Raw genomic sequence first — 12,761 nt, forward strand, 5'->3', positions numbered from 1 at the left:
TTTTTTGTAGATTTTATTTTTTATGAAAAAACGGTCCGTTGGATTTTTAAATACAAATAACTAAATATCGAAAACAATATTTTCTGTGAAATAAAATAAATTTGAAGCCAATATTTTTAATTTTTGAAAAGCTGTTTGAGTCGAAAGTAAATTTTTACCAAGTTTTAGTATTGTTTTTTTTTAGAGTTTTATTTTTTGTAAAAAAAACTGTAAATTGTATTTTTTTCAAAATTTTACTGAATGTAAGAAACAATATTTTTTGAAAGATAAAAGTAAATTAAAGCCAATATCTAAAAGTTTTGAAAAGAAATTTGAGTCGAAAATCAATTTTTACCAACTTTTAATAATTTTTTTTAGGTTTTTATTTTTTGTAAAAAAACTGTCTTTTCGATTTTTTCTCAACATTTTTCAGAATGTTGAAAACAATATTTCTTATAAGATAAAATAAGTTTGAAAGCCAATATCTACAATTTTTGAAAAGATATTTGAGTCGAAAATCAATTTTTACCAACTTTTATACATTTTTTTTAGGTTTTATTTTTTGTAAAAAAACTGTCAGTTCGAAATTTGTGCTAATGTTGAAAACAATATTTCTTATAAGTAAAAATTAAATAGAAGCTATTATCTCAAATTTTTAAAAAGATATTTGAGTCGAAAATCATTTTTTACCAACTTTTGTTAATTTTTTTTCGGTTTTTAATTTTTTTGTAAAAAAATTGTCAATTCGATTTTTTTCAAAATTTTACTGAATGTTGACAACAATATTTTTTTAAAAATAAAAGTAAATTAAAGCCAATTTCTAAAAGTTTTGAAAAGATATTTGAGTCGAAAATCAATTTTTACCAACTTTTATTAATTTTTTCTTTAGGTTTTTATTTTTTGTAAAAATCCTGTCGATCCGATTTTTCTCAACATTTTGCAGATTGTTGAAAACAATATTTCTTATAAGATAAAATTAGTTGGAAGCCAATATTTCAATTTTTGAAAAGATATTTGAGTCGAAAATCATTTTTTACCAACTTTTGTTAAACTTTTTCGGTTTTTAATTTTTTATAAAAAAACTGTAAATACGATTTTTTTCAAAATTTTACTGAATGTTGACAACAATATTTTTTTAAAAATAAAAGTAAATTAAAGCAAATATCTTAAAGTTTTGAAAAGATATTTGAGTCGAAAATCAATTTTTACCAACTTTTATTAATTTATTCTTTATGTTTTGATTTTTTGTAAAAAACCTGTCGATCCGATTTTTCTCAACATTTTGCAGATTGTTGAAAACAATATTTCTTATAAGATAAAATAAGCTTGAAGCCTTAATTTAAAGTTTTTGAAAAGATATTTGAATCGATATTCAATTTTTACGAACTTTGAGTAATGTTTTTTTTTAGATTTTTATTTTTTATAAAAAAAACTGTCATTTCGATTTTTCTCAAAATCTTATCAGATGTCAAAAACAATATTCTTCGTTGCAGAAAATTGTTTTGAAGACGAAATCATATTTTAATAGTAAAATTTTGGAGGTGACAATTTTTTTTTTAGTTTTTTTGATTTATAAAAAAAACCGTTAAATGGATTTTTTTCAAAAAATATACTTCTTTGATATCACGTTACAATATATTATATACAATTTAATTCAAGTCTCTAGCATTTTTGGTTCGTAAGATATTTAGGGTTAACCAAAATTTTCACCTTTTTTCAAACTGAAAAAACCACTCACACAATTTTCTTGAGAGCCCCTTCTGCGTCTTTCTGCCTTTTTATCTGTACAACAAAATTTATTTGAAGTCGATATCTCTTCTGGTTCTTGAGCTATGGACGACGAAAAAAACGTCGCGAACGTACGTACACACGCACGCTAAGACATCTTTCTAAAAATCTTTTATTTCGACTCTAGGGACCTTGAAACGTCGAGAAATGTCAAAATTTTCAATTTGACAAATCGGACCCATCACAATAACTTCCTATGGGAAGTTAATAAACAAACAAAATTTTATGTGTTAAGTTGACAGCTGACAATTGTGTTAGTTTTGTTGCAAAGATGGGAAAATCTGTCGAAAAGTCCATATTCGAAGATTTGATCTGACATTAAAAATAAATCAATTTATTTTGCCCCGTGGAACGCAAAAACGGTGAATTTGTGTCTTGACAGATCTAGACAAAAAAATAAATTGATTTATTTCATCCATAGGTAACCCCATTACATAGACAAGAAAAAAAACACCAATATAATGACAGACAAAAATATATTTTCAATTATGTTTCATTGGCTGAAAAAATCAGTTCATATGAACGTCAAATTGTAATCAGTGTAAAAGAAATGGCGCAAAATTTTAAACAACCTTTTGTTAAGGGTTTAACAATGTACTAGTTAGCAATTTGATAAATATTTAGAAATTTACTTACGGGGTCCAACATGTTAAATAAGCATCTAAACATGTCTAAAAAGTGACAGTTCGTGAAGATAAAGAAAGCAAATACTCTTAAACGGACCTTGTAATTGGAATTCCCAACTATTGACTGAACCATTCCATTCACTGCTCTTATAAGAATGGTTTTGCAGATGTCATATCGATTAAGCACTTCAGCAAATTGTTGAGAAATAGTTAGATGTTAAAATCGTTTAAAATAAGGTAAATCATCTTTTAAGTTTAGTAAATTGCTAAGAACTGTCATTTTAATAAATAACGATATAAATATTTCATACGTCAAATCGTTTTTGACTTTGAAGAAATGTCAATATCCTTTTGTTAATTAATTTCTTGGTTTACTTTTGATATTTTGTATTCATTTTGCTTGAAACTTATACAAACAACTGTCATCATATAAGTTTTATAACTAATTTATGAAATAAAAATGAAGAACCCTACCAACTTGTATGCCGCGATGACCTAAAAAATATAAACATAATTTATGTTGAAGGCTATTGAATGAATTTAAAATTCCATAACTTTTTACTACCATATGGTTATTTGTCTTTTTGTAAGATAAACCAAACAAATTAAAAACACATTGCACATTAAAATGTCAAATAATAATCAGCCTTAAATCCAAAAACAGCTGACAGCAGCCTCAAGTGGTAAATTTTCATGGATTATTTTGAAGTGTATTGTCACTTCTGCATACTACTTGTCAGTTTGATTTTAGATTTTCAAATGACGACATCTTATTGTTGCTGCTGGCTGTCAAATTAAACATAAGACTGCAAATTAACATTACCGCCAAATTCAATTTAAATCAATCAACAAATTAATTGTGTAAGATTGTATTTGTAAGAAATACTTTAACCTAAAATAAAAATATACTTTTTGATTGTTCGTTGAGCTGTTAAGCCAAATCAAAAATGAACGCACGGACGCATTAGGCCCGCACGCAAATTCATTTTGCACATAAAAATAGTGTAGATTTGTTATGGTGAAACGTCACGCAACTTCACGTTCACACCCTTTTATTTTTCAAACATTAAATCAGTTAATTTATCTAATTTGTTTTATTGATTAATTGGTGTAGGTCTTCCGTTCGGTTTTATGGTATTTATGTCAGTTTGTAATAATAATACTTCAGCAATCAATCATAATTTATAATCGTATGAGTTGTAACCTAAAAACCATAAAATAAACACAATTATGTATATTTTTGTTTATATTTCAAAATCTTCCAATCAAAAATAGAAATGATGAAATCTCCCAGTAAGAACATTGTTTAAAAAATTTAATATAAAGCCTTTTCATAAATCACAGTTCATACAATTATAAATGTCGTCAAATTAGATTTCAAACGTCAAATAACGAAATCTGTAAATGTAAATGTCATTCAGTGACAGTTATGAAGGTAGAAATAGCACTTTTGAATGGGGTTTTTAGTGGCAAGATAAATAAACTTACTCTTGATCTAGATCTGTCAAAACACAAATTTCACCTCTTTTTGCATTCCATGGACAAAATAAATTGATTTATTTTTGATTTAGGTAAAATATGCAGATCTGGATTTTTCGACAGATTTACACCCACATTCAGATTTTTCATCAATAATCAAAAAATTTTTAAAGAGTGTAGTTCGAAAATTGACAGCTCGCACTCGAAAAGGAAATCAGAATCTGAAATACCTAGACATCATGAAATCACAGCTTGAGACAAAATACATCCTTAAAATCAGAGAACTAGATTACAGATGTCACTTAATCAAAGTCATTTAATCACAGAGTGATTTTGCAAACAGTACTAATTGACAGTTGTGAGAATAAATTGTATAAAATAACGTTTTAAAAAGAGTCAATACTAAGTCATAATTCGGGGTAACAACTGTCACATGATATGTCAAAAAAAAAGTCATTTTGTAGGGCATATTATTACTTCATTTGAAGTAAATTGACATCTCTGCTCCAGATCTGCGATTCTGATTAGATAACAAGTTCCACATGTGGTGTATATTTATTTTCAATTGCTACTGTTGCATCAGTCAGTATATTCTACATTTATATTGGGGTAAACATGTGTTGCGGCGTTTTTGTTTTGCTTCATTTTATTTGTGTAACAGAAAAAAAGCGCGCCTTTGACCATCACCGCTAACCGCAAATCGCACAAGATCTGATGAAGTTCAGCGAGAATGTTTGCGTTCTATTTCAGTCTAAAAAAAAAGAATACGAAAAGAAGAACGGCGGCGTGTAACTCGGCAATGTGAATATGCGACAACCGACGAAGTCAAATCAAATGATCCATTCAAATGTCAATTGTCGCAGGCTTTATATTTGACTTTTGCGTAGATATAATGCAATGTGTAAACTATGGGGGCAGAAGAATTTATTTAAACAGACTTAAATTTTCTTCGAAGACTGCAACAAACGTCCGTTGCGTCGTCGACTTGATATGGTGTAAATATATTTTTTGTATTTATAAACTCAAAGCCAAGTCAATATAAATGTTTATAGGAGAGAGTGATACATTGTAGATGGCACGTTGTCATGTTATTTATTGAACGAAACCATAAATAATCCATGACATGTAAATGTCACTGAATTGCTAATTCCTAATTAGTTAATAACATATATTTGGACATATTTCGTGCATTTACTGTTGATGTAGCATCTATTCAAATATATGTAGACTTGAAAAACCTCAAAAGAAATGGAATTTCATTTAAGGCATTTCTGGAGGATAATTTATTTAACGGTAAATTATATCTTATAAATTTGTCATCGCTCCAAAAACGAAATAGCTAAAGAATTAATTTAAATTATGTAGGCAGGGATTCGTGATGAAGGAACACCACCTACGTGGCATTCTCCATCACATCTAAAATTAATGGTTTTAGAAGAAAAAATATTTCATTCAGATTGTAATAATAATTTATAGCATCTTTAGAACATCAAGAATTTCAAAAGTTTAAATAAATCGTGTAAGTAAAAGAACTGTTTGATTTTGAAAATGTCATTTTCATATGATTTTCTTAATCGAAATCTTCAAAACGTCAATTGATGACATCTTTTGCGACCCAATACCATAAAATTGAGTGAAGATTGATTTCGTATTTGACATTAGTAAATTCTATGTTACTATTAAAGTGACGTTGATTTGACGTTTATGAAAAAGATCTCTAAATCACTAACATCATTTGTTATGCAAAAATTAATCGTTTAAGATATTTGTTAGGACCGTGATTCTTTGACAACACCAACAAATTTTAACTGTGAACAACTGCTCTGGTTGTCAAATTCGATTATAGTGTCAGAAATTAATAATGGCTGTTCAAATGATCAAGTTTTACTTCGGAATTGTATTTGTTTTTAAAAAGGAACGACACATGAACAAATTATCTTGATTTTTATAAACTCACAAAAATGACAAAATTATCAGTAGTGTTAATGTGTAATTTGAACTGGTGTCAACGTGTTTAGAAGGACTTTTATTTCCTTATTGTTCCTTATCATCAATCCTAACACTGCTGTCAAGATTTCAGCTGTTCGTGTTTTTTCCTTCATGTGAAACTTCATTACTTACTGCACAGTTGAAATGAAGCTGATGAGTTTTAAGCCCAATTAGAATCTGAATACGCTTGGATTTGTTGTTTTGTGTTTCTGTATACTATTATTGCAGTCTTGGTGCCATTTAAGTATTTTATGACGTTTACTGCTGCGTTCCAGTGTTGACGCCTAGGGTCCTCGACGCGTTGAGAAAGAACATTCACAATGTATTAGATGACTGGTTTGCTGAAATTCGACAGGTAAAGCAATCGTCCTACTAGTTATATGCTGTTATATCCACTTTCTCACTTTCACCTTTGATGGGCGGTTCCTTTTGAATGATGAGTTTGACTTGTGATGGTAAGCGGGATGGTTTTGCCTCACTTAAATTATATGACCGTATTAGAGTGTTGATGTATCCCATTTGCCTTATGTTGATTTCTCCCTTGTTCCTCGTGATTTCAAGGCCCATTCATAATTTTGGTTCACCCAATCCACGGATATCAAACTCCTTTGATAGTGCAACATAAATTAGTGAGTATTCTTCGGTGTTGTTTGTTGCCAAAAGAAGATCATCAACATATACGGTGATAATCGTGATCATTTTCTTAAACATTTTATGATATATGAGATTCTTTAAAGTCTTATCCAACTTAAAGTTCCATTGGCGACCGGACTGTTTAGGACCGTATATCGCCTTTTTTAACATGCAAAACTTGTTTGCAGCATCGTTGTTGAAAACTTCCGGCTGCTCCATGAAAATGACGGAATCTATATCGCCATTCAAATATGCTGCAGAAACTTCAAGATGGTATAACTTCAAATTGTGTTCTGCTGAAATTGCTAGTGTAAGCCGAATGGAGTGGATGTTGGCTACCGGGGAATACGTGTCCGTAGAGTCGACCCAATGAATCCGGTCAAATCCTTTGGCCACCAGCCTGGTTTTTCTTCGCTCTACTTTACCGTCTGCAAAATATTTGGTTTTAAAAACCCATTTAGACTTAATTACCTGCCGGTTATTTGGCCTGTCTACCAACACCCAGGTTCCATTTCGTATTAGCGATTCGTGCTCTTCTTTCATGGCACTGTACCACTTCTCCTGATGTTCATTGCTTTCCAGCTGTTTAACGTTTACAGGGTCAACTCCAACGCTGTAGACTTCTCCATCACTTGTTACCTTTGCTGCAGTTTGCGCCTTAGGTGATTCCTCCAGGAGGACTTCTTGACTCGCTTCATCAGGTTATTGTTGTTTTAGGCCCTTAATATCCGGAACATCACTTTTAGGTTGTTTAATATCAAAAACATAGTAGTTTGGTAGAACTCCTTCACCATTTTCGGTATGATTGGACTCCTCTTCTACGAATCGTACATCTCTATCAACATCCTGATGACTATACGGGTTCCAGGTTTCCATAGCCGATATGTACCATGTTCACTGCCATATCCAACAATTACAAGTTCATTGCTTTTTGACTCAAACTTACCGAGATTACTTTCTTTGTCTAGTACATATGTCCTTGTACCGATACACCTGAATGACGACACGTCCGGTTTGGTGCCAGTCCAAAGTTCCTCTGGAGCTACTTCGCGGGTCATTTTCGTGGGACATTTGTTGCGAATAAAGTCTGCCGAACAGATTAGATCTGCCCAAAACATATCAGTTAGTTTTGCCTCCAGATTTAAGCACCTCGCCATTTCTAGTAGGGTCCGGTTGGCCCTCTCTGCTATGCCATTTTGTTGTGGTGTATATGGGGCAGAAAACCCATGCTTGATTCCGTTTTGTTCCAAAAATTCATCAAACTTCGAATGTGTGTATTCCGTCCCATTATCAGTTCTTATCGATTTAATTGATTCTTCGAAAATAATCATCAATGAATGTTATGGAATATACTGCTTTGCTCAACGATTCAGTTCGCATGGGACCACACACATCGGATTCGACCAATTCAAGTCTTCTTTCCGTTCTTTTATTTTCACTGACTATAAAAGGTTTTATGCACTGTTTAGCACGAATACATGAGACACTGGTAGACCAGTCACAATTCCAGTTGACTAAAGTTGTTTTAGTGAGGTAATGTTTAAGTGGCCCATTCTTCGGTGCCACAAGTTCAAGTTCGAGTTATTGTATTCGTGTATATTTAGGACTCTATCATTTTTTGACACTATATACAAACTACGACTTTGATCAGCTGTGAACAACAGTGTACCAATTTTGCTATATAAACGGTGATTTTTTAAGAGCTTGAGAACTTTTTTTAAAAAAAAAACGCATAAAATTTGCAAAATCTCATCGATTCTTTATTTGAAACGTTAGATTGGTCCATGACATTTACTTTTTGAAGATAATTTTATTTAAATGTTGACCGCGTCCAATTTTGGGTAACTTTTTCGAGCATTTCGGCCGGAATAGCCCGAATGTCTTCGGAAATGTTGTCTTCCAAAGCTGGAATAGTTGCTGGCTTATTTGTGTAGACTTTAGACTTGACGTAGCCCCACAAAAAATAGTCTAAAGGCGTCAAATCGCATGATCTTGGTGGCCAACTTACCGGTCCATTCCTTGAGATGAATTGTTCTCCGAAGTTTTCCCTCAAAATGGCCATAGAATCGCGAGCTGTGTGGCATGTAGCGCCATCTTGTTGAAACCACATGTCAACCAAGTTCAGTTCTTCCATTTTTGGCAACAAAAAGTTTGTTAGCATTGAACGATAGCGATCGCCATTCACCGTAACGTTGCGTCCAACAGCATCTTTGAAAAAATACGGTCCAATGATTCCACCAGCGTACAAACCACACCAAACAGTGCATTTTTCGGGATGCATGGGCAGTTCTTGAACGGCTTCTGGTTGTTCTTCACTCCAAATGCGGCAATTTTGCTTATTTACGTAGCCATTCAACCAGAAATGAGCCTCATCGCTGAACAAAATTTGTCGATAAAAAATCGGATTTTCTGCCAACTTTTCTAGGGCCCATTCACTGAAAATTCGACGTTGTGGCAGATCGTTCGGCTTCAGTTCTTGCACGAGCTGTATTTTATACGGTTTTACACCAAGATCTTTGCGTAAAATCTTCCATGTGGTCGAATAACACAAACCCAATTGCTGCGAACGGCGACGAATCGACATTTCACGGTCTTCAGCAACACTCTCAGAAACAGACGCAATATTCTCTTCTGTACGCACTGTACGCATTCGTGTGGTTGGTTTAATGTCCAATAAAGTAAACTGAGTGCGATACTTGGTCACATTATCGATTATGTAGACCATAAATCGGACGTAAAGCGCGAAACACATTTCGAACCGAACACTGATTTTGGTAATAAAATTCAATGATTTGCAAGCGTTGCTCGTTAGTAAGTCTATTCATGATGAAATGTCAAAGCATACTGAGCATCTTTCTCTTTGACACCATGTCTGAAATCCCGCGTGATCTGTCAAATACTAATGCATGAAAATCCTAACCTCAAAAAAATCACCCTTTATTTTAGCCTTATCCCCTTCGAATACTACCTTAACATCGGTTTTTCCCTGTGCTGTGCTCTGATGTTGCCCATTTCCATCCTTTTTACGATCGCTAACCTCTAAAAGTCTCGTGCACACGATATCCACCTCCGGGTACTTGCTTTGCGTGTCAAACGCTGCTTGAACATCTCGGTAATCTTCGGACAGTCCATCCAGAAGAACATCTACCAATAAATCCTTATCGAGAGTTGCATCCATTTCTTGCAGTTTGCTGACAGTCTTTTTGAATTCACGGATATATTCATCCATCCTCTGGTTCACTTCCATCTTCATGTTAATGAGACGCCTGAACTCTTCCGACTTCTGCCTGGGTCCCTTGCGATCGTAGGTTTCACCTAGGAAGTCCCAAATTTCCTTGGATAGCCGTTTCTCTTTTACTAGCGACACGATATTTGGCTCCATCGCCAATTTGTTTGCTGACCTGCATCCTGCGGTCTAGGGATTTCTCCATAAACGTAGCCAGTAAGCCTAGCTTTATGAAGAATTGCTTCCATTTGTGGCTTCCAAGAAGCTAAATTTTCTCCATTTAAGAGTTGAATGCGTCCATGAATATTCGTGCTCATTGTTGAGGTTATGTTTTGTGGACTCGATGAAACAAAACGAACAAAAAAATATTCTTGATTTAAAAAATTAAAAATACCAACTCCTTGATATTAAATGGGTTGTTTGAAATATTCAGAGCCCATAACCTGTTAAAAGAAACGAGCGATTTATTTTGTTTTATAGGATAACTTTATTAAAAGACGCCCTTATCTGTTAGAGATGTTAAATCAAAGAGAAAGACGTAAACAGGAAGTAAAATGAAGAAGGCAATTAATGAAGTTGACAACTCGGTACAAATTATATGGATGTGATAACTTTCCTTAAGCTATAAACACATTGCTTATTAAGGTATCAATAATAAAGCGTTTCATTTTCTTTGCATTCCCAGCTGTTTTTTTTAATGATCAACTCTAACCTTAAATGCTTGATTCCAAGCATGAAATATTTGTTAAATAATTCCAACCAACAATAAAAGCTATAACATGATCTAAAAAGGGTTCGCTATCAAATTGAAAGGCCAAAGTTCGAGGTCTAATCGGGGATTTGAAGTTTGCGTGCCTAGTTTTTTTTTGTATTAATTGTATTGTTACAATTTAGCTATAATTAAATAATAAAAAAAAAACTAAAATTCCATACCTACACCCTTTTGTTAAATCTCTTACAACCGATAAATTGAAATTCGAATAAGAAAACATCTTAATTTAGCTTTTTTCACCTATTCCAACTGTCAAACTAATAAAAACCTGTCAAATAAATTACGCTTTCAAGATATCAACTGTTTGACGGTACAGCAGCAGCGCCATCATCGGTGCGTTCTGTTTGATTCGTTGCATTTTTTCACCTGCTGCATTTCCTGTAAAGAAGTAAGAAAATAATTCATTTCATCCTCCCACACTGGTTATTTTAGCTTATTTTATTTAAAGCTCTGTACCTACCGCTCGCCACATATGTAAATGGGTATAAAAACATTAGTCACCATATCGTGAATAGATTTGGAATTATTCCCAACATTTTCTTTTATTTATTTTTATTTTATTTACCTCGTTTTATGTTTTCTATTTTCTGTTGTTGTTCTATGGAAAATAATTCAAAATCTGACAGATATCAAGTAGGTGTTCATATGTATAAAAAAAAGCGGGAAAATATTTTAATTAATATTTACAAATAAATTCAAATAAAAATCAACACCCCACGACTGAGTGCAAATAAATTTGAAAAATAAAAATTAAGTGCTCCGAAAACACTGTTATCAGGATCTCTCTCACCTTATCGCTTGATTTTTTGCATCAAAAGTGCGCTATCTGGTTCTTGTATAAAATTTGATATAATTTTTATTGTTAGTGAATCTTCTGCTCTAAGCTTCTTTTAACATACTAAAATTCACGGACGCTAAATTTACCTCCGTTGTGAAAGAGAAAAACTTGAAAAGAAATATAAAATAATAACATTAAATCAAATTCGTTCATATTTCACGAGTTTTACACGGGCATTCAGATGTGCGGCGGCGGTATTCAAGTCCATTGTCAAACTGTCAATTTATCATAAGTAGTGGCGCTAAAAAAAGATTCTTTCTTTGAAACATACAAAAAAACAACATTTTTCCTTCATAGTTCTTAAAAACTTGTCGACTTTCCTTCGAAGTCTTAAAAACCAAAGCGAATTAACATTTAGTTATCATCAATCAAGTTTTCGGAGTGATGTGAACATCGGGTAATTATTTATTGTGTGTGCGACTTAAGAAGAATAATAATTTTTAATGTACCCACCCACCTACTTATCTTACCCAAAAATAGAAAAACTATATAAAATGAAATATGCATTCTATTAAGAAAGAATAATGCATTTTAAGTGTTTAAAAAAGAATCTACATAATTATAAAAATAGGTTTTCAAAAGAGTCTTAAAGGAAAAATAGTTGAAACAAAAATAAAATCAAGAAGAATGAAGAATAATGACATCAGTCAAGTGTGAATGGGTGTTTAAGTGTGTAATAATAGCAAAGCACATTCTTTATTTATAAACATTTGCTGTAATTTTGATGTCACGATAAGAAAATATAAACAAATAAAATTGTAAAGTGTTTTGAAGAAAATAAATAAAATATAAAATATAAAATGGATCGTACAATGTATGGAAAAATGGATCCTGGTTCAAGGCAACCATATAGGACGATATTAAGCAAAGGAATACAACCTGGATGTAAGTATTTTGTGTAATGTTGGAAGATTTGATTTTTTAAAATTAAATTTTTGAAGTATAGAATGTTGATAAATCACAGAATGTCAATTTGTGAAACTATTGACAGACGATCATCTGACAGTTTAACTGTCAGGTATCTTCAATTATTTAAACTCTTAGTCCCACTAATAGAATTTCTTTAAATAAATTAATACAACCTGGGTTTAAGTATTTGATGTGATGCTGTCAGATGGTCGTTTGTTAATAGTTTGACATTTACAATTATCTGAACTGTCAGTTCAAGAAATAGAATTTCTTAGCAATGTTTTGTGTGATGTTTTAAGATTTGAGTTTGTTTATTCAATTTTTTAAATGTACAATGTTGTTAAGTCATGAAAAGTCATTGTCAAACTATTGACATACGACCATCTGACAGTTAAACTGTCAGGTTTCTTACAATAATATGAACTGTCAGTTGCAGGAATTGATTTTTTAAACAATTTTCCAGTTTATGCTGAAAAATTGTAAAATAGTTTCCTCGGGGCATAAAGTCCCGACTCCAGACGT

At 32.2% G+C, this 12,761-nt stretch overlaps 1 protein-coding gene across 3 annotated transcripts in view; it reads left to right on the forward strand.

Moving 5' to 3' along the window:
* LOC129951993 (paxillin) overlaps positions 1-12,761 on the forward strand; it is a 139,615-nt gene that overhangs the window by 23,249 nt on the left and 103,605 nt on the right. Inside the window, exon 1 of one of the 3 annotated variants that reach the window (XM_056064399.1) lies at positions 11,399-12,215. The exons of 1 other annotated variant lie outside the window; for it this stretch is intronic. In XM_056064399.1, the coding sequence (XP_055920374.1) occupies positions 12,131-12,215 (85 nt within the window). In that variant the 5' untranslated portion in view covers positions 11,399-12,130. Of the gene's footprint in view, positions 1-11,398; positions 12,216-12,761 lie in introns of those variants that run through there. One more of the 3 variants, XM_056064404.1, reaches the window with a different exon arrangement.

This window comes from Eupeodes corollae, chromosome 3 (genome assembly GCF_945859685.1).
Source record: "Eupeodes corollae chromosome 3, idEupCoro1.1, whole genome shotgun sequence".
In the NCBI taxonomy this organism is placed as follows: Eukaryota; Metazoa; Arthropoda; class Insecta; order Diptera; family Syrphidae; genus Eupeodes; species Eupeodes corollae.